The sequence below is a fragment of the Momordica charantia genome (genome assembly GCF_013281855.1).
Source record: "Momordica charantia cultivar OHB3-1 chromosome 9 unlocalized genomic scaffold, Mcharantia_2.0 BLBB01000009.1, whole genome shotgun sequence".
Classification (NCBI taxonomy): Eukaryota; Viridiplantae; Streptophyta; class Magnoliopsida; order Cucurbitales; family Cucurbitaceae; genus Momordica; species Momordica charantia.
In genome coordinates this window covers 30,243,838-30,265,209 of record NW_028275167.1, presented here as the reverse complement: position 1 = coordinate 30,265,209, position 21,372 = coordinate 30,243,838, and the positions used below count along the sequence as shown (strand labels likewise).

General features: G+C 36.1%; 4 protein-coding genes across 4 annotated transcripts; all 4 read right to left on the bottom strand.

The window, feature by feature from the left end:
• Window positions 1-1,076: 1,076 nt before the first annotated feature.
• On the bottom strand, window positions 1,077-1,956 carry LOC111019175 (NAD(P)-linked oxidoreductase superfamily protein). Its single transcript, XM_022295504.2, has one exon. The coding sequence runs from the start codon at window positions 1,893-1,895 to the stop codon at window positions 1,314-1,316; it is 582 nt and encodes a 193-aa protein (XP_022151196.1). The 5' UTR covers window positions 1,896-1,956; the 3' UTR covers window positions 1,077-1,313.
• A 1,977-nt stretch (window positions 1,957-3,933) lies between these two features.
• Window positions 3,934-6,005, bottom strand: LOC111019202 (homeobox-leucine zipper protein ATHB-13). Its single transcript, XM_022295536.2, has 3 exons — window positions 5,521-6,005; window positions 5,038-5,417; window positions 3,934-4,657 (listed from the first exon to the last, which is right to left on the bottom strand). Exons 1-3 carry the CDS (start codon window positions 5,654-5,656, stop codon window positions 4,265-4,267), a joined length of 909 nt encoding a protein of 302 aa, XP_022151228.1. The 5' UTR covers window positions 5,657-6,005; the 3' UTR covers window positions 3,934-4,264.
• Window positions 6,006-11,813: 5,808 nt separating this feature from the next.
• Window positions 11,814-14,773, bottom strand: LOC111019203 (RNA-binding (RRM/RBD/RNP motifs) family protein). Its single transcript, XM_022295537.2, has 4 exons — window positions 14,546-14,773; window positions 14,258-14,333; window positions 12,623-12,736; window positions 11,814-12,513 (listed from the first exon to the last, which is right to left on the bottom strand). The coding sequence occupies exons 1-4, from the start codon at window positions 14,659-14,661 to the stop codon at window positions 12,085-12,087; spliced, it is 735 nt and encodes a 244-aa protein (XP_022151229.1). The 5' UTR covers window positions 14,662-14,773; the 3' UTR covers window positions 11,814-12,084.
• A 3,844-nt stretch (window positions 14,774-18,617) lies between these two features.
• LOC111019204 (transcription factor PRE6) lies at window positions 18,618-19,749 on the bottom strand. The gene is made up of 2 exons (XM_022295538.2): window positions 19,423-19,749; window positions 18,618-19,034 (listed from the first exon to the last, which is right to left on the bottom strand). The coding sequence occupies exons 1-2, from the start codon at window positions 19,555-19,557 to the stop codon at window positions 18,879-18,881; spliced, it is 291 nt and encodes a 96-aa protein (XP_022151230.1). The 5' UTR covers window positions 19,558-19,749; the 3' UTR covers window positions 18,618-18,878.
• Between the last annotated feature and the right edge of the window lie 1,623 nt (window positions 19,750-21,372).

Sequence of the window (21,372 nt, the reverse complement as noted above, 5' to 3'; positions counted from 1 at the left end):
TGTATCTTTTTTTTTTAACTAAAAGAAAGAAGTAAAAGGATGTTACCATGGTAGTATATGTATCTTGTTGGTAGTATCTCGTGTAAAAGAAGTTTCTTGAATGATTTTTGTGGCAAATTGATGATTACTTACCCTGAAGCAACACGCTCCAAAGTTAAATTTAGAAACTTAGAATGCAATATCATAAACGTTAGATGGGAATTTGAACCTTAGACGAGTTACTAACATCAAAACTAACTATGTTGGAGTCAGTAATTTTAGAAGTGATAGGAGTGGATAAAAAGGGAAACACAACTTCAATCAAAACACAACTTTAGAGACGAGAGGATTGAGGAATGAAATTAAAGTATAGAAGAAGAAATTCTCCAGATCCGGGATTTCCCATAGTCTCTGGACTGGACTGGGGGCAGCCATTGGATCTAAAAGTCCATTTGAGTGAAGGTGGGGTCTCCTATGGTTGACCATTGGACCCAACAGGTTGGGCTTCGGGAAAATGGCTTCTCATTCTGTGCCTATATCTCCAAGAAGAGCTTCAGTACATCGACGGCTGTGTAGTTTGCCCTGATTTCGGCTATTTTCTCCATTGAGAATACATTGAGGCGTGAAACCAACCACGAGTCACGAGCAGGCAAAACCAATGGTGAAGGAAGAGGGTGCTGTTAAATGGGGTGCAAGATGTTTCATTTTTGGTTCTTATGGCCTTTCTAACGAAAAACCAACAAGAGAATGCGAAAAATGAAGCTTTGATACCCAAAAAACAGAGTGAATTTCTTGTACAACAAATGGTAATAAGATAACCAATTGGATCAGTTACTATTTAATCGAAGCCCATTTTTTTCCTTTCTCAATGTTGCTATTTTGTTGATTCGTATATAAGTAAGGACTAGTATGAGTCTTGATACCTTTGAAGTGAAACAAAAACAAAGTTGCAACTTATACCTAAAATGAACAATATCATAGTAGAAATTATGGAGTTGTCTGTTATCGTTGCTAAATTTGCCTAACTGAGCTGCAAATCTTTGCTACCAGCATATATATTTGTTCAATTTTATCAGCAATGAAAAGAGACGGCTGAGTGATGGCCAAATTGTGAGAGTAACATTTCAATCCGCTGCATTTTTTTACAAGTATATCGCATAACCTTTGCAAAATTCAATACAAAACTATGGAAATGGAAACTAATTTCGACATTTTGATACACATAGACCCTCCATCAAGAAATTAAAAAGAAAAGAGTGAAGTTAGAATTACATACCTCTGCCGCAAAGAAAAGAAATTGAAGAATTACATTTACAACAGAAGCATTAATCGGTCTAAAATCCTTTAGGTCCACTCTGTTTGGGAGCAGAGGATTTATCAGCCATAGAGAGACAGTATTTGGCAATCTCTCTGAACTTGGGCACGCTCCGAAGATCCACCTTGGTACCATCCTGGAGAGTAATCACAATATCACCCCATTCCCCGATGAAACGTGGCACCACCTGAACGTCCTTGATCACCTCGTAGGAGAAATCGCTCCTATCCTGACCCGTCAGTCCCGAAATCACGGTCACCCGCAGGTTGGTGAACCTGTACCTGAGGTAAAAAGCCCTAGAAACCGCCGCCAGAGTCAAGGGCAGCCACAGCAGGGTAAAACCCAGCAGAAGGTTGGCCACCAGATCGCCGTAGTGGGCGCCGCCGTCGAAGAAGACGATCTCCGAAGCGGAGGCGCGAGTAGTGGCGGCGGCGGTGGGGTTGTTGGTGGAGGAGGAGACGAGGATTCGGGTGACGGCTCGTCTGTTGAATCCGGGCGTGAGCTTTGTGGGGAAATTGTAACAGAATGGTCGGTGGTGAGTGGAGGAGGAGGCGGCGGCGGCGGCGGTGGGTGAGAAGATGGAGGTGGAAGAGCCGGCCATTTGGATTTGGGGCGTTATCCGTGAGGGGAGAACCCAATTAGAAATTGAGGCAGAGAATAGAATTGGATGATTTTGCCATCTCTTGGTTTCTATTGGTTGGAAGATGAACAGTGGGCCCCATAAGTGACTTGGATAGCTGTGGTAAAGAGAGAAGTGCTACTACTGGCTTTTATTGTGCCACGTGGGTTACTCTTCTACTGGCTGGGCTTGGCTTGTATAAAGGAAGGGCCCAATGTAATAGCAGGCCCAACCTGGAATGTTATTGGGCCTCCAAATAATGGGCTTCTAGCTGCAGGCCCAGTAAGGAAGCAGCGTGGGGAACACTGGAATATGAATATGCAGAGTGGAGAGGGGAGCAGAGCAGAGCAGAGCATGGATGGGCAGAGCAGAAGTTGTCGGCTTATTTAAAATTATGTATGTCAGTCTTTTTAATATTTTTTAAACCCTAGCAGTTCCTAATTACGTCCAAACATTTTTACTGTCTCTTATCTTTGTAACCCCAAACTCGAACAAAACTCATCATCCAAATCCATACTGAATTAAATTTATTTCATTTTATTATTCAAATCCAGTCTTTGAATCCTTTGAATTATCTCATCATCATAAACAATCATGTTTGGGTCATGGATGGATGAATAATTAGGTTTGCGTTCCCTGATTATAAACTTTTTATTTGCTTCGTAATTTGTTAATGTTTGTTTGTTTTTTACCCAACAGTAATAATAAGACCAACATTGAACAAATCAACCAAAAACTCTATATAGAGTTGTCGAACCCTGCCATTGCTTCATCCATGTGTTAGGAGAAATTAGTTTGAGGGGCTAAAATTATGAGAAATAATTTCAAAACTGAATTTTGAAAATGCTTAGAACGAATTGTTAGAGGTAAGATGAATTTTGGACCATATGAGGGACACATGTTTGATAACATTCTCGTTTCTTACTTCTTGTTTTATTTAGGAATCTCCTAGAGACATTTAGACAACGATGAATAGTTAAATCAATTCAATATAACGTTGTTTACTCTCAACTATTATTATCTAATTTTGGAAGATCCAAATGCTACAAGGATGGGTCTATGATCATTTGTCCATTTTAGATCTAAGTTTGTATAGACTTGTTTTTTTATTTCACCGAAATATATCTCATACTCGATACATATGTCTATTTTAGATAAGTGTAGCATCCAGGATACTCAAATTAAAATTAAACTAATTGCATAGTGATTGAAAGCTAATTTCTTGGTTAAAAGAATAAGACACAGGATAGTTTTCTTTTTAAGCCAAGGAAAAGCAAGTACAAAGTTAAAAAGGAGAAGCAAAATTTGGGAGTGAATTGAGGGAGAAAAGTTGGAAGGTGCAATAATATATGTAGTGGAAGAGAAGAACGTGTGGAAAAAGAGATGTACGAGGAGATCAATGCATGAAGAAGGTGAGAGAGAGAGAGAGATTATTATATGTTAGGATTGTAAATGAGTGGGTGAGAGACACAGACAGAGACAGAGACAGAGACACAACACAGTGGTTTTGGGTTCACATGAGAGCTGAGAGAGAGAGGTGTAGTTTTCATTTGATACAAATTGAAATTGATACCCTTTTTTTTTCTTGCTTTTCTTTCCTTTGTCATCATAAAGAAAATCCTTTCCTCTACGTCCCCTTCACGAGAGCGACCATTTCTCCAACTTCCCTTGTTTTCTTCTACCATTCTTCCATCTCTTTGTCCTTTTTCCTCTCTTGGGATGTGTGTTTGATTCCCCTTTCTTTCTCTCTCTTTCTCTCTCTCTTTAATCTTCCATCTCCTTCTTTTTCTCCAGGGTAGATTTTGTTCACCACTAAATGAACTCAATCACCACCAAAAATCATTGCCACTCACTCACTTTATCCACACACAAAATCACTATGTGTGTGTTTCTGTTTCTGTGGAACCAAATGCCTTTCTATTTTAATGCAAATTAGGCCCATCAAACTCAACATTAATAATTATATTTCTTAGATCACTTTCAATATTCTTCTAACTCAAGACATGCATGCTACCCATAATTTTAATAGAAGGAAAAGAGAGAACTTCATTATTCCTCCATAAGGGGTTCTCAATAACCACCACCTGAAAATATATATTCCACTAATTTATACAATGACAAATAATCTAACACCAAAAAAACACAACCTCTTAAGTTGATGATCTGAAGAAAAATAGAGGAGGAGGGAAGAAAAACTGGGGACAACATTGCAAATTCATGGGGAGTTGGGGGAAGAGCAGTCTTGATATATTTCTCCGAAAAATCCAATTAAATTAAACATATTAATATTATGACATTATTAATAACTTTATATTAATGGGAAGATGAGGAAGATGATGGTGGTGGTGATCTCAGTTGAAATGTTGCTGCTCCAACCAAGGCCAGAAGCCAGAGTGGTCATCCATCCCACAGAACATATTGGACAAGCTGCTGCTTTCTTCTTTGGGCATCTGATTATGATTATGATTATGATGGTTTTCAAGCTTTGTTGGGTCTGATCTGGATGAGGTCTGAAACAGCTGAGCCAGCGCTGGAGGCCTTAGGGAAGAAGAGGGAAAAAGAGGCCTATTTGTTGGCTGGTGGTGCTGATGCTGATGCTGGTGAGGGCTGTCAATGGCAGGTGTTCTTGAGATGTCCAATTTTATGTTATCAGAGCTGTTCTCACTTCTGTTACTGCAAGACCCCTCTGTTTCTTTGTTCAGGTTGATTGATTCCGTTGGCTCTCTACTTTTTAGTGCCATTATCTGTCACCAATTAACTTCCTTCTTCAAACATAATACCACACCTATCTTATTGGATTGCTTTCTTATCCATTTACATTCTTTCTTTCTTTTTTAATTCAAAAAAACCCATCCCAATTCCCAATTCATGTTCCTTTTTAGACTCATCATTACCCATTTTGCCTTCAATCTAAACAATCATCATTCCCCTTTCACTTACATGCATGCCAAACACAACAAATTTATATTTATTTCTATAACGATATTAACCTGAACCTAGCTTAATTAATTAAGGTGTTTCTAATTCTCCATGAATTATGGATCAAGAGTATGATTGAATCAAATAGCGGCGGGCAGATATAAGAAGATTCAAGGGGTTTTAGAAGTAATATTGAATGACTAACCTCTGCTTGAAGTTTTTGGTTTTGGGACTTGAGGGCTTCGTTATCTGATTTGATAGCTTCAAATTGTCTCTTGAGGAGGTCGTAGTCTTTTTCGAGCTGCTTAGTCTTCCATCTAGCCCTTCTGTTCTGAAACCAAATAGCAATCTGCCTCGGCTGTAGCCCAAGAGCTCGTGCCAGCTGCATTTTCCTCTCAGGCTCAAGCTTATTCCCCAATTCGAAATTCTTCTCAAGTGTTTTAACTTGCTCCATATTAAGTCTCCTCTTCTTCTCCCCTGCCTGTGACCCATCATCAGAAAACTCATCCTCTCCATTATTCCCTTCTTCCACCATCTCCGCCCCTGAGAATGACATGGATCGTTTCCCTAGAAATGATGCCACTCCTGCAAAAAAGTTTCAATTTTTTTCCAAACCCGTTTCAAAGATGAGACCTTTTTTCCTTTAAGAAAAGAAAATTTGATGAACAGAGATAATGATATTGAGTACCATGAAAATCTTGGGGTGTGCAAGAAGGAAGAATTGGGTTGAGAGAGGGAGGAGAGGAGTGGTGGTGATCGTGATCTTCATGGGAAGTTTGTAGCATGAAATTTGCTGGGAAGAAGGCCATCCCATTACTTGTCATGGCGGCTGGAGCTAGCTGCGATCGCCGCCGTGCACCGCCGGAATCTTGAAACCTCTCTCTCGAGTTAAATATGGAAGTGGGTTTTGAATGTGCAGGTTCTTTTTGCACTTGGAAAAACAAAAATTTTAAAAGGCAACTTGGGGTTGCTCTTCAATTAATGGAGAGAAGAGAGATCGGAGGCATTTATATGTGAAATATTGGCTTATATACCATCCCACACCTTCTCCGCAGAGCTCTGATTATTTCTTCTCTCTCTATGATACGTATAGAGAGAGAGAGAGAGAGAGAGAGAGAGGGTGTGATCTCAGTTCTTGTTATTAGCTTCGTATGTGCAGGATTCTCTTTTTCTTTTTTTGCTTGTAAGGGGCAAGAATACAATATTGCGGATAAGTATAAATCGGGCAGGTTTTAATTACAAAAATTTTCATCCTGTACGGACTTTTGAGCAAGCTAAAACAATATAAATAATATATGAGACGAAACAAGAACAACAGCTGCAGTAATTGAAATATATTTGCTCATTAATTTCACACATATATAAAAAAAATATTGTGTGTTCTATTTTATTGAACCAACATTAATTTTAATTTTAGTACCAAGGGAATCATACTGATAAACTGTACGTGTATTTTATTATAAGGAAAAAGTAAGTTGCAAGTAACAATTAACAGTTATAATTAAAAGGTTTGTATACTGTCAGCTGTTAACTTAACTTGTGATCAGAAACGTTCTACTTAAGAGGAAGAGTTAATTATTGGTAATCAAATCTTTCTGGAGAAAACAAATGGCGCTTTCCACAAGTCTTAATTAACAATGCATGACAGTTGTATGCAAAAGAAACACATCTTTTTTTTTCTCTTCTTTTTAACTCTGTCCAAAATCATTTATTTAATGGTAAAGGGGTGATACGAAAGGGGAAGAAGAAGAAGAAAAGGAAGAAGTTGTACATGACACAATAATAGAATCGAAAAAGGGTAAAGAAAAAAGCATGGAATTTGGAGAAGGGGTAGACCTTTAAAGAAGAAGAATGTAAAGTAAAAATGAGATGGGGGTGTGATGTATTAGGTTTTTTTTGTGGGGATTTTGTTTAAAGAAAGTGCTAATGACAATGGTATCTCTAAGTATCTCCACAACGATCTCATATTGTCTTACAAACCAAAAAACTTATAACAATAGAGATAATTGTCTTTCCCGTGCATATAAAACCTTGTTTGCATTTATTACGAACCCAACACCAAAAACGGTAACTTAAGAAAAGGAAAAGAAGATGGTGAGTTGGCTGAATGTTTAGGTCCAAAGAGGAGAGAGAGAGGGAAATGGGAGAGTGGTGGGGGCAGGAATCTAGGGGATGGGTCCGAGGGGAGGGTGGGCAGGGGTTGCTACCTAACCCACCAACAGGTATCGTGCACCAGGACGAACCTATTTCCCATCATCAATTTATCATCTCCAAATCACTCACAAACTCAGAGAGAGAAAGATTGTGATGTAAAGTTGCAATTTTTACAAACTAAGAAGAGAGAGAGAGAGAGGTTTGAAAAACCCTAGTGGAAGGCTGGTATTACGTCTTCGTTCCCCAATATGATGTCCAAAATTTGTCCACTGCCATCCATTTCAGTACTGCTCTTCACCCTCTGCCACACCCCACTCCTTTTGTCCTTTCTCCACACTTACAATCACTTTATCTTCTTTTCTTTTATCATTATCATTATTATTATTCAGTATTCATCACATACACCCCATGCAAATTCCACTTCATCTCTATACTATACTAACATATAACAACAAACTATATATATATATATATATATATTAAATTCATGCACATACATGTTCAACTTAACAATTTAATTGTTACTTTTGTTAATTGGATGGAATTGGGATTGTGAATGGGGAAATCAAGAAGCAAATTTCGCCATAAAGATCGCCTTTTTTCAAAAATTGATCAGTGGGGGCATGGCCGCAGAAGAATTGGGGATGCATGGAAAAAAGGTAGTTAGTTGGGAGTAGGGGATAAGGCTAAAATGCATATAGGGTTAGCTGATTAATTAAACAACAAGTGGTGACCCCAAAAGCTTCTTTTGTAGCAATATTTCTTCTTTCTTCTAAGTTGAATTGATTCCATAACGTACATGGAAAGAAACACAGACCAAATAGGACCCATGAAAGCAAATTTCAAGGGCATCATTGGTCCCATAAATAGGCTCAAATATTAGTGGAGTTGTGCTGCCACAGATTTGTATGCACATTTATAATCTAACTTCTTTCCTCAGTCAAATCCTTCCATCAGTACATGATTTAACCTATGATAACATATATCTAAATTTCCTTCTTTTTTTAATTTAAATTAATTTAATCAGCAGCCACACACATGAACATGATCAACATGATCCACCTTGATTTTGGGAATCCAATTGTATATTATCCACTCCATCCAAATACTCGAGATTCCTTTTCCCAAACAGTAGTTTTTGTATGTAAAATTCAGACAGTCAAAATTGATCCAAATTACACTTCTTTTTTTTTTGGTGGGGTTTTTTGAAAGAAATGGAGGGAGATCCCATCAAAATGAAGCCTAGAGAGGATGGAAAATAGGGGCCTTTGAATTGGTGATGACGAGACTGAAAAGAGGTCCCATTTGGAAGGGAAAAAAAAAGGAAAAGGAAAATAGTGACTTTGAAAAAAGAAATTGGGCAGAGACAAAGGATTCTCAGCTGCATCACATGCCTTATGAGTTGGAAGCTTTGCACTGCCCCATTGGAATGGGGTGGATCCATGTTCTTCCCCCTGCCCTGTTCCTCATTTTTTTTTCTTTTCAAATATTAAAATTAAAATCATAAAAAAAAATCATTTTTTAATTAATAATCTGAATCTTCTCCTCCACATGTGTTCATGCTTCTGGTGTATTCAGCTGACACTGATTGATCCCATGTGCTTCCTCTCTCTGACGTCACTCGATTTTCCATCTCTCATTTCTAAAATATTAAATAAATTAAGTATTTCTGAATGCTGCCTATTCTATAAATATATATTCATTTCCCCTTTCACGCAGGAAGATATGCAGCGATAGGGATTCCCCAACAACTGGTTTTAGCTTACAGTTTCTTTAATAAATAAATTTATTTATTATTATAATAATAATGACTTTTGGCTAAGGTGGTATTCTCAATCTCAGCCGTTGGTTTGGTAGGGACAATTCCTGATTGGCTTCAACATTTATGAACAGTGAGTTTGTTTAGGATTCAAAAAGTCTTTTTTTTTTTAAAAAAAAAAATCACACATTTTTCTTTTTCTGGCCTTTTGAAATGAACAAGTGTTGTATATTTATATTTGTATACATAAAGGGTGTGAAAAGAAAGTGGCTTTAACCATAGCTACCTTATTTAGATGAAATAAAAATCTCCAAAGTCTGGTGTCCCTTTTTTCAAACAAGTGGATGCTGTTTTTATTTTTAAAAACAAAAACAATTTTAAATTTTGAAGAACGCACCAAAAAGCTGATTTGTCCATTTTTGTATTTGTATATTTATATTTTTAACTGTGATGATCACGTCCCATCATGGAAGTTACCAAGATAATTTGGCAGCTTCTTGATCTCGTGGTAATATATATATACACAGTGAGTTTTGGAAGTATGATACCCCAATTTACTTAAATAATCTTTTTAGAGTGTTTTAATTATGAGTTAAGTGAAGTTTCCAAAAACATTTACAACGATCTGCTTTCTTTTTGGATATCATAATTATAGTGTTTGTTAGTAGAAAAAGAGAGGTGTTTTATTACAACACATTATAATATCTATATATAATTTAGTGTGTGATTTTGGATTTAACTTGTGATTTTCATTCCTTGTCCACATACACAAAATGTGGCTTATTCTACCTTCCTTCTATGTTGCTTAATCATTTTTAATTCATTGTTCAATCATGGTTCATGGGACTTTGTCAATAAAGTCAATAATTGGAATTTCCTTAAGTAATTTTTTTTAATATCTCTCTCCCATGGTTCACATACAGAGTTTTATTCTCATAGTTGTCTCAAGGTCACTTCAATTAATTAATTTTCATATCATTCCAAATTCTTGCTTTGATTTAAAAGTCTTAGATCATAACGGATTAATATCCTTTATCAGTATTTTCTATTGGGACACCTTTTCACCAATTTTGTGTGTTGTCTATTCACCATCTATTATTATCCATTCCCAACGAATTTGCGGATATGGTGAAAAATCTGGTTTAAATACAACTTAATTTTTCGAATAATATTTAGATGCTTTCCTAAGTATCTTCCTAATTACTATTATTAAAAAATTTACAGCTATTTATTTTTTGGAAAAAAAAATCTATTTTATATCTATTCCTTTACGCATTCATCTCTATTAGTTGTTTGATAAGTGAGAGATATCTACTAACCGACAAGGTATCAAATTTTTGTCAATAGTCTATGCATTCGACATCGGCATCTCCATAGTATTGCAAAAAAATATATATATATAAAATATATTTTTAAAAAAATATCACTTATATAGATATAATATTAATATTAATATTTTAAATTTTTAGTTTACCAGATGTTATATTTCTATTGCCACTACTATCGACGTCAACTTGTAAAACCTTACTTTCTAGATGAGCACTTGTGAAAAAATAAACCTTTAAATATTATTCTAAATTTTCAGAAGGTGGGCCCTTGGAAGAAACCCATTCGTTAACAGATGGCTGCTTTCTGCCAATCTATTAGGAGAATAGTAAAGAAGGGAAGGATAAGATTGGCGTATTACACAAATCTTTGAGATTTGTGAGCAAATTCTTTGTTATGTATAGTGATGAAGGACGTCATCTCCTTCCTAGGCCTCGGGATTCTTTCAGACCAAAAGAGAAACCTCATAAACTTAAGAAGCGAGTTCCAGAAGGTAGGATGATTTTAGGGTTTTAACCTAAATAACAGACAAACCAATAGAGGAGCTGCAAAAAGAAATCCATAGATCTAAAAACTCTCCCTTTTGAAAGATAAAGCGGCAGGGGAAGAGAAAGCTGCTGCGGAGTGAAGGAAATGGAGGCAGGAGTCTCCTTTGGAGAAACAATGACTTACCTTCTACGTGCTCAGTCAGTTTCAAATCACTGTTATTTGCAAAGACCCACACCAACAATCGCACACTACCACTGACCCACCATTCAAAGGGGGTCTGTCTCTTAACCCATCACAGCAACAAAAAGGTCCAAACAGTTTCAAAAGGACAATTATTTCAGATACCCCCAAAAACAAAAATTTGTACACTACAATTGCCCCAACATAATTGCTCTTTCATCATCATTTTCTGCAAAAGTCAGACTATACAACCTCCTCCTATTATTATTACTATTTACTATTGTTCTCTTTATTTCCCTTTCCGACTCCATAATTCCCAGCTAATAAGGTTTTGACTCCACTAAACTCCAGGTTGAATGTTTCCCCGGCAGTTTCAATCTCAGTAAAATATTCAAGTTTCTATTTTATTGGATGGGATGCTTTTCAAGGTACTAGGAAAATGGTCGTTCCATACAGGGAAGATACTTTTTTTTCTTTTTAATAAAGAAGGGGTCCATGATCACTTCTGTTCAAACTATTTATGTACTTGCAGCAGACGATGTGATCGACTCCGACCACGACAATACAGCCACGGTGTGTGGGAATATTGTGCAGTGCATGATTCAAATGTTATGGCCGAGACTTCATCATTTAATTAACAGCTTAGATATAACATTCGAGTCTGTTCCTCGTGTTGCCTAAATGCCAAGAATCATGTAATAAAAATGCATGTTCGATGTCTAGTTGATGAGACTGCAGTCCACAGCAAAAAAATTGAAAGACCAGACCGACCTGTAACTTGAAGGGAGCCATTGCCTGCTGGAACGAGTTGGAAGTCTCAGACAGTTACAGCTGGAAGGAACCATCCAAGGCGGCAACATCATGGATTTGCATGCGGGAGTTCTTTCTTGTTACGCCCAAATCAAGCATCCATCCTTATCGCCTCCCTATTAGACAATACCAACAATCTAAACGAACCGAATAAGTGTATCAAATTCGAGAGTAATTTCAACTAACAAACTGATTAAGGAGAAGACAATCTGTGAGCACAAGGATTGTAAAAAGTACAATTTGGGAGACGTTTGCGAGAGTGCTAAAGAAAAGAACAGATTTGACTCTTAAGGATACTGAATTTACAAACTGACAGCGACTCACATAAAGACCATCTCTGACCGGATTTAACCGAATCTGGGGTTAAAATCTAGCAAACTCGTGGGGGGTCAAATAACTAGTGAGGTTGAACTCTATGAAATGTAAAATTTACATATATAGCTACCATGTATCAGTATAACTTTTCAAACTTTTAAGCTACGTATTTAAGTTTCGTTATTTACAATGAGATGACTACAAGTGCTCTCTAACGCCTTAATGTTCAAGACCACGACTACCCAAGTCAGCTGCAACTTTGGCCGCTCGATTCAGGGCATCAGACATGAGAAGAGCTGCCCTGGAAAAGTAGCTACTCCTGACCACGGTATCGGCTGCGGCAGCAGCTGTTCTTCCGGTGGCTGATATAGCTGATTTGGTTGTCTGAGATACATGGTACTTCTCATCCATGGTTTTGACAGCTTCAAAACCCGCACCAATCATGTCAGTAAGCCCAATTCTCTGACTCAAATCAGCTACCTTAGCTGCTGCGGTCGCTGAGACCTGATGAGATTCATCGAAGGCTTTGGCTTTGATTAAGGCATCTTTGCCCAGCACGTAGCCCATGGCCAGCATGGTTTTGACTACTTCCTGGGCCATGGTCACTGCGCTCCCAGCGCTGGAAGCAAACTGACTTCTTTGTGGCGACTACAAGATGGAGAATTTATTAATTAATCAAAGATTGTCTATAGGAAGAGAACATTTGCAAATTGCAACCGGTAGGAAATATCTATAAATATAATTCTTCGACACTTACAGTACTCCTACTGTCTTCTTCATGGTGACCGGAAGGCCTACTCCAAAAACCAAACTCATCATCAAAATGTCCCCACCGTGTGATGTACACTCGTTGATCTACAATTGTAGCACCCTGCAATAATCATATGTTGAACTCTAAAAGCATGATCATTATTTTCAGGAGGAAAACAAGAGCTAAAAAATAACGATCATTGTCTCCTTGGAGAAAAACCAACTCCAGTAGGTTCGATCAAGTGAATCAAGGAATTTCGTGCAGAATTAAGCACATGACAAGAAATGAACGTTGATCGAAAACCTAATAACAGACAAAGCATAAACAAAATGATGAAGCCAGAACAGTTGAGGAGGTTCTGTCACAAAATGAAAATTAGCATCCATATAGAAATTCATTTATCATTTACATCCAAGAGGAACTCCATCTGAGATTCTGATGAGGTTAAAATTCAATTAAATTCATACCTGAAAACAATGCTAATGTGCAGCAAAAAAGGAGGTGGATAAATGTGTGTTGCAATTCAATGATGACTGTTACCAATTACGGATTCAACAAAAACCTGAATGCTGTTATCTCTAATCACAGATTCAACAATAACAACAACAATGATATTATATCTAATCATAGATTAAGATTTTCCACAAGTCTAAGATTCAGATTTGCGATACGTCAAACATTTTAAGGCCATGTCTACGGAAAAAATAAACGGGTCCATTTTTTGAGTACGATGTATAGTTATGTCCATGTTTGTGTTCTTAAAACATTCCAATGGCATATTCCTATTAGGGATCTTTCAAATTCGATGAAGCCAAAACGATACTTTTATGGTCCGATGCTCATGAAGCAATTTTCATTATTTATAAGCTGATTTGGCATTGATTAAATTTCTTGTTTTTGTTCTAATGATCACTGTTGTTTGTTATTATTATTGAACGAAAGTCTAAGCACACTCAATACGCTTTATTCTCTAGCAAACGGCATTACTGGAGGAAACGAAGGCACCCTTTCACTATTAAAGGAATCCAGCAATTGTTCATTCCTCCAAAAAGGCAACCCGTTGCTTTATCGAGGAAAGACGGAGGATCCTTCTCCAACACCAGATGAATGGTCTCTTCCTCCAAGGAAGCTAGAGCAAATTGTATCAATAGTTTTTTCAATTAAAAAAATTTGCCACGCTTATAGCCACACAAGCCACATTGACACGAGTTAACCACATAATAATGCCTATTGCAGTACCTACCGATGTTGCAACGTTTTTCAAAAACAGATAACATGCGGCTCACGACCAAAATTTTCACTATTTTACTAATACAATGCATTTAATCCGTATCATTATATTCCTCCGAAAAAAAAAAAAAAAAAAAAAAAAAAACTTGTATATTTTTAATAAGTTAAAATTATATATCTCTTAAATGTACTGAGAATCCTTAGAATCCTAATGTTTATATAATATCATGTCAGAGAAATAAATACTATAAATAAAATAAAAATATATATAAAGATCACATGTTTGTATAGTATCATTATCAGAGTGCGCGCGCGCACCCACAGCATGTAGCTCCAAATTAAGAGTAATGGAAGAATTCAATCAAATATGGTATTCTAGGCTTTTAGCATATTTGGAATTGAAATACTCACACTCAGCAAGCAAGCAGTCTCTTGAGAATAAGCATCTTTGAAGGACACATATGCAGTGCAGGCATCTTCACCAGATCTGTTTTCATGAAACCAGAAATCCTCAAACCAAAGGAGGAAAAATCTAACAAAAAGGCCATAGACTTTATGTGTGCATCACTATTCACTAAGCAGAATCTTTAAACCTAATCGCATTTAGAAAGACAGATTGGAATCTTTTAAATAAACGACTGATTCAGCAAAGATGTAAAGAAGATGAAATTAAATGACTGATACGGAAGAAATGAATACCTAACGATCTCAACAAGCTCGATTGCGCCAGAGAAAGCGAAGAAATCGAAGACATTCTTCTCCGTTGCTTTAGGAGATAAGCCGGTCACTTCCACAGTATAACCACCAGGATTCATGGTTTCGCAGCAGCAGAGCAGTACCTTGATTCACCCCTTCGTCCGTTGAAATATAAGACTTTCAGACTTACGGAAATTTCTGAAGAAAAACGCGAGAAGCTCCCGGAAAGGGACGCCAGCCAGCCGTAAACTGAAGAGCTTTAGACCTCACTGGGCTGGGCTGTCCATTCTTGATTAATAATTTGGGCCTACAAATTTCTGGGCTACGAAAGGAAGCTACTGGATCGGCTGCACACGGACAAGCCCATTACTCTGGCCCGTCGGCTGCACACGCTATAATTTATATTGTATACGATAATCGTTAATTTATTCAATTAGTGAATTAGATATACAATAATCAGAATAGAATAATGATTGCTCAATTTTGATATCGATAAATTTTAATCATGGCTATAATTTTTGTTTTAATGGTAATCAAGGCAATGAGTAACTCATGCGTGTTTTTATTTTTTATTATATTATTTTAGTTATGGATTTTTTTATACTAACACTAGTCTTAAAAAAGTTTATAATGACGGTTATGGCCGATCCTCTGTAATTATGGTATCATATCGGGGGCAAGAGGTGGATGTGTGGATATGAAGTTTGAAGTTCCCATAGTTGAAACAAAATGAAATTCCCACCTGTTGTTCATTTCAGACGTAACATTGGGCCTTGCGTGATGGATAATTTGGGCCTACGAATATATCTGGGCTGCACACGGACAAGCCCATTACAGTGGATGCCCCATTTACAAAGCCTCTTTCTTTCTCTTGTTCAATTTCTAGTTTTTTGTACTTGATTGTTTCCCTATTTTCTAATGCAAAAGCAAAATATGCTCAAAAAGTAGATATTGTCCAAACCCCTAAAAGGCATGAGACTGCAAATTATTGTAGTATAGAATATTGGATGAGGTGGCAATAAATCAGTCGAAATAGTTTTTGAAGCATCTTGAGCAATGTGTTTGGAGTATTGAATCTATTATATGGCGATATTCTATTTAGAAGAAAAGTGGGAATGATTTTGGACAAAGAAATCTGGAAAAAGAAGGGAGAAAAAGGTAAAAGCTTTGAAAACAGAAGAAAGTGGAGTGAAGTCAATCCTTAGCACTGAAAAGATGCAGTGCAGCTAGTGTTTGCACACTACAAATAAAATCTTGCTTCTTTTACAAAGTTACTGTTTTTTATCAAAGTTAATTTACAAAAATTTCTTTTACTGATTGAGTATGCAATCAAAAGTTTGTTGAGAATGCAATTAAAAGTTTCTTCAGCTAGGCAATTGTGAGATTATGACCATAAGTAAGGACATTTTATCTTAGTTGGGATGCGAGATTTTGAATAAAACCAAAAGTAAAAGTAAAAAAACAAAAACTTAAAAAGAGTACATTGGGTCCTTCTACTTTTATAAAGTAACAAGTTACTAAACTCTAATTTCTAATTATTTAGTATTTGTATTTTTGAATTGGTAACAATTTAATCTATGGATTTTAAGTATGTAATAATTTAGTCCGTATAGATTAAAATCCGTAACAATTTGATCTCTATTGTCAAAAAAACTCGTCAATATTAGAAACAACAATTTCTGTCGACAGTAGGTGAGCGGTAGTGTCTTAAACGCCAAATTGCTTGAGATTTTGCAGGTAACATTTAAAACTTGGTTTTATTCTTAATTCTATTAGTAGTTTTCAAGATAGCATATGGTTCACATATATATTATAGGTGAAGAATAAATATGTGAATTGTATTGGTAAGATGTCATCTTTTCGGGTAGATGGCATTCAAAGTCCTTCATACAGACAACTACACTTAGAAAAATAATCAATAATTATTTTCTCCTTTTTAGGGACAGTAGTATTTGACATATGAATAAAATCAAAGTGTTTCTTGAAAAGACAACTTTTTGATGCTGCCAAAATTGTCACATATCTAGACCCATACTCTTGAGTAGACAATAATCATTAAAATATTATTTTAGAAAATTATTCTTAATGCCCCAAAAAGACCGAAATGATTGAGTCAGTGTAGGATCCTAGTAGGTATTTGTATCCTTGGAAATTAATGATAGAATCACGTTTGTAATTCGTTTAGACAATAGACTTCTCTAAATACTTATACACAGGTGTGGGGCCAGAAAATTTGAATTTCTTACCTTTATATGAAAATATCATCATCTATAGAAAAATTATCGTCTCTTCCCACCTTTATTTATTTTATTAATTGAGCTAAATTTTTACTCGAACTTGCGTATACTATTCACGTAGTCTCATCTGATCATCTGAGGAAAATAATTTTCTATTCTTACATTTTACATAAAAGATTTAGATTTTTCTTGTTTTTAATAATGAAACAACATTCACATTCATTTTTGTGGGATGCAGTTTTATGAAATTGAGCTGTTAAATTCTTGGAAATTTAGGGACATGGAACAGTTGGTGGACAAGCAGGAGAGCTACGGGATTTTCATGTTTTTTTTTTTCTTCTTTTCCTACTAGCTAAGATTCACGAGAGCTTCTTCACCCTATGACATTTTGATTCTCCGACCCCTAAATATAATCTTTTTAGTATCAAAATGTAAAGTCAAAGATTCAAACTCGTGATCTTTTATCTTAATTAGAGATAAGCATCTTATCGAGAAAGTAATACAAAGCAATCAACTTTAGTAAATATATACCTTGAATTTATCAAAAGTGGGAGTTCAAATTATGTACTTAGCAGTTAATGGCGTTTAATTTGGTAGGTTGAGTTTCCTGTGATTGAGGATTTTGTTTAGCTGTCTTGTTCAGTTTGGGGCAGTAGTCAGATAGCCTCGTGATCAGGGTATAGAAGTAACACACCCCACGTTTTAATGGTAAAATTAATGGGCAATTAATTTAACTGATGAAAGTTAATTTCTATTTATGGGAATTGGCAAGTATACCATGTGAAATAAACTTATGTGTAACGCTAATTGTTTAGTTTTGACCGATGACTTTTCTGTCATGCTCCTTCTATGTTGCCAAGTTTTGCGCATTAAACCAAGGAGAAGGAAAGATTAAATATTTAAAAAAAAAAGTGATGATATAGGCAGAGGAAAAAGGATTTTCAGAGCTGTCACTCTCGGTCTCAGTAACAACTACTCAGAAAAGACCAGAGAATAGAATAAGATATAAATTACAGATTCTATGAGTTATAAAATCATCAGGAGATGGAGGTGATCTAATAATGATTTTGGTCTTAAATGCGATGCACAATTTCCACATGCTTCAAATTAATCATCTCGATCTGATCATTTTGTTTTCAATAGGAAGAACCAAAACAAATTAGAAAACGCTTTTGGAAACTCTCCCTTTTCTTATGTGGTGTCACAGTCAAAAAGGCTTGGTGGGCAGCAAAACTGCGCGCTTTGAAGGCTCCAGTGTTTCCGTCGGACAGACTTTCTCTAAAAAGTAAGAATAATAGGTTTTATATTTTGCCAAAAAATCAAAAAAAATAACAATTATGAAAAAAGGAAAAATACTTGATTATTCTCGAGGGATGACCAACTTTATCCTCCCATTATTCAATATTTAGTAATTAACACAGAGAAATACAAAAACATATATTTTTTCTAAAAGAAATTGTTGTCAAATTTTTAATGGTGGGGCGGACGGTTGGGTTTTGGCAAAATATACCAAATAGTATAAGTTGTCCCACATCGAAAAGACATAAGTAGGAGGTCTGTTCCAACTACTATAAAATGAACTCATGGACTTAGGTTTTAATCCTCCTAATTGAAATGTTAACTGAACGGTATTTGATTTGAGAGAGTGTTTTATGTAATTGGGGTCGTGGAGAAAAATATGTGTGATTATAATAATTTTTCACACTTGTAGGGTGTGGTTTGTTTTTTTTGGCCGGTTTGAAGTTTTCCAATCTCTTTATGTTATTGCTTAGTAGAGTAAGGGATTTTTCCCATCGAAGACAAGATTAGATTTTTCTTAGAAAAATGAAGCTGTTAAGTTGGATCACATGCAAAATCTTAAAATATATATATGGAATATGATCTTGTTTCCATTAGTTGAGGTTGATGCGTACACATAACCTCTTCTCACCATTAACAACTGAAATCATATATATATAATAGTCTAGACGTACTAAGTACTTTTATTATACTACGATCGAGTTTATATATATAAATATATAGAGTGTGTGTGTAGGCATTATCATGTGCTGCTGAAGATGGAGCAAATTGTGTAGAAGAACTAATGAGATGAAGGTTGTTTAGTGCATAAGTAAGCTTCTAATAATGGCAGCCTGAGCACTTTCAGGATCCGTAGACGCCAATAGCTCCGATAACCGCTCGCTTAGGTCATCCACCTCTCTTTGTAAGCTTCTTATGTAGTTGCACGTCTCCTGCAATACTTTTGAAGCTGATACCTACATTCACAAACAATAATGCTGCACCATTTTAGTATACTCTTGACTTAAAATAACCCCACTACATTTATATTCTAAACAACAAATCAAGGGCGATTTTCTTTTTTCAAGTGAGAAAACTAAGAAAGAGAGATTCAACATCATTCTTGTTAAATCCATTTAACGGATAGATTATATTACATTATTGTAAATTTAATCTTTAATTTATATTTTTAACACTTCTCCCTTACATTTGCGGTTAGAAATTAGGATCAGACCCACCCCGGTATTATCAAATATATAAACTATGGGAAAAATGACATTACAACCATCAAACTTCTTTTGGTCGATTTACACTTAGAATCTCTTGAAAAGTGTAGAGAAATTGAGAGAGAAGAAAACAGCGTACCCTGGAGGAGGAACGGGCATTGCGAATCTCAGGGATGAGTTGCTGTAACTTGGAGATCAAATCAGCAATCTGGTCGTCAGAAATGTTCCTAGAAGGAACAGGCGAGCGTCTGGAACGCGAGCTTCTGCTGGACATTTTTTCCCTTTTTTTTTTTTTTTGTTTTTAAATAGAGAGGGAAGACTGAGAAGAGTGGGTGTCAGAACTCAGATAGATTAGAAGAAGTAGGCATAGGGCAATTGGCAAAGCTAAGGTAGAGGTTCGAGAGTTGAGAGAGAGAGAGCCCAAAGGGAAGTAAATTATGTTTTGTTGGAGAAAGGCGATGGAGCTAAAAAGCTATTTATATACATTATTTCCGAAAAGGGAATTAAAATTAGAAAGAAATTAACAAAATTAGAGGAGGAGGTGTCCAATAATAAACTTGGACAAACAGATATGGGAGCCATGAAAAAGAAACCCCAAATGTTATGAGGATTCGTAATCCACTATTTGTTGGGGTCGAACCGGACAACTCAACCAGTGCATATTATTAAATAATTAATAAAAACAAAAAATATATGTAACCAAAACAAATACCCTCGCATCCACCCATAGCCATACCGTCCCTGCTCCATCTGTCTCCAAACTGGGGCTAAAAACTTCCAAGTGGCTCACGGTTTTTTTTTTTTTTTTTCCCTTACTTTATTTTATTTTATTTTGAGCAGGCCCCCTCTGTGTCAGCTTCAGACTACTGCACACCCATGTTATCTAATTGCTGATTTGATTAGATACATATAATGAATTTGGATAGCGGGATTATATTTGAATTATGGATGCTGTATATACATAATGTCGTGAGTTTAATTAGTCGGACATGGAAGAGATATGTGGTTGATGAAGGGTCAAATTGGATTAAGGATGCATTATCCACGCATTCCGCCACCCTGCCTGACACACCACGTGGCATCTCTTAATTTTATTTAATTAGTAAATGGGGGACGGTCAAAATGGGGTAAGGTAAGAAAATAAAAGGGAGTTAATAATTTAGAGGAGAAGGCAAAGAGGACAGTGACAGTGGTGGGAATGGCAGATGGAAAATAAAATTAATGTTTAAATGAGAAAAGAAGTGACAAGAGAGAAGGGGGCGGGGGCAGGGGCAGGGAAGGAAAAGAAGTTTGTGGCGAGAGGCGAGAGGCGATAGGCCCGCCCGCCAACCTTTCTCAACAAAGGACATTGCCTGTCATAAGCGCCCTTAGGGGTGTTCCCCTATTTTTTCTTGTCATTTCTAGCTCCAAAACTATATCTATAATTATTGCTTCCCCATTCCAACACCCATTTTTCTGTTCCCTAATCATTCTTTTAAAACCTTCTTATAGAATCCAAAAATAAAGTATCATTCTTCTCTTATACGTACCTACAAAATTCCTGATTAAGGATACATTATTTGATTATAAATTTGGTCCGTCTTTATTAAGGATTTCTCTGAATTTTAACAACCAAATCATGTAGCATCCTATCTAATACTTGTAAAGAGCCCAGAGCCAAATATTTTCTTTAAATTAATTTTGATTTAGTTGATATAGATTAGTCCACCCAAAAGTAAAATCTCACAAATTTTGAGTTTGGATGAACCGTGTAAAAGGAAAACATCTTTTGTACTCACTGGTTTTTTCAAATACAATGTTATTAATTACTATTACACCGTAGGGAATTGAAATATGTGACTCCATATCTGGAAAGTTGGTGTAAATAAAGAGATGCTAATTACTCTGTCCACATCAAAAGCAAAGAGAAAAACTTTTTGTTAATTCTTATAGTCTGCTTATTGGATAATTTTATGTAACCTAGGGCTGAGTTTTATATAGATTCAAAATCTTCCACTTCCAAACCTCATAGCACATGCCACTAAATCTATGAGCTTCTAGAATCAAAGAATAAGATCCGGAATCTATTAGACCAATTAAAAAAGAAAAA

Bases quoted from the DNA above. Each gene is read 5' to 3' on its own strand.
- LOC111019175 (XM_022295504.2), bottom strand. From the start codon at position 1,895: ATGGCCGGCTCTTCCACCTCCATCTTCTCACCCACCGCCGCCGCCGCC.
- LOC111019202 (XM_022295536.2), bottom strand. From the start codon at position 5,656: ATGACAAGTAATGGGATGGCCTTCTTCCCAGCAAATTTCATGCTACAA. The intron at 5,418-5,520 runs GTACTCAATATC...ACTTTTTTGCAG, and splicing joins CACACCCCAAGATTTTCATG to GAGTGGCATCATTTCTAGGG. The intron at 4,658-5,037 runs GTTAGTCATTCA...AATTGGTGACAG, and splicing joins ACCAAAAACTTCAAGCAGAG to ATAATGGCACTAAAAAGTAG.
- LOC111019203 (XM_022295537.2), bottom strand. From the start codon at position 14,661: ATGAATCCTGGTGGTTATACTGTGGAAGTGACCGGCTTATCTCCTAAA. The intron at 14,334-14,545 runs GTATTCATTTCT...TCATGAAAACAG, and splicing joins GAGCTTGTTGAGATCGTTAG to ATCTGGTGAAGATGCCTGCA. The intron at 12,514-12,622 runs GTAAGTGTCGAA...TCCATCTTGTAG, and splicing joins AAGAAGACAGTAGGAGTACT to TCGCCACAAAGAAGTCAGTT.
- LOC111019204 (XM_022295538.2), bottom strand. From the start codon at position 19,557: ATGTCCAGCAGAAGCTCGCGTTCCAGACGCTCGCCTGTTCCTTCTAGG. The intron at 19,035-19,422 runs GTACGCTGTTTT...TTGTGAATGTAG, and splicing joins ATGCCCGTTCCTCCTCCAGG to GTATCAGCTTCAAAAGTATT.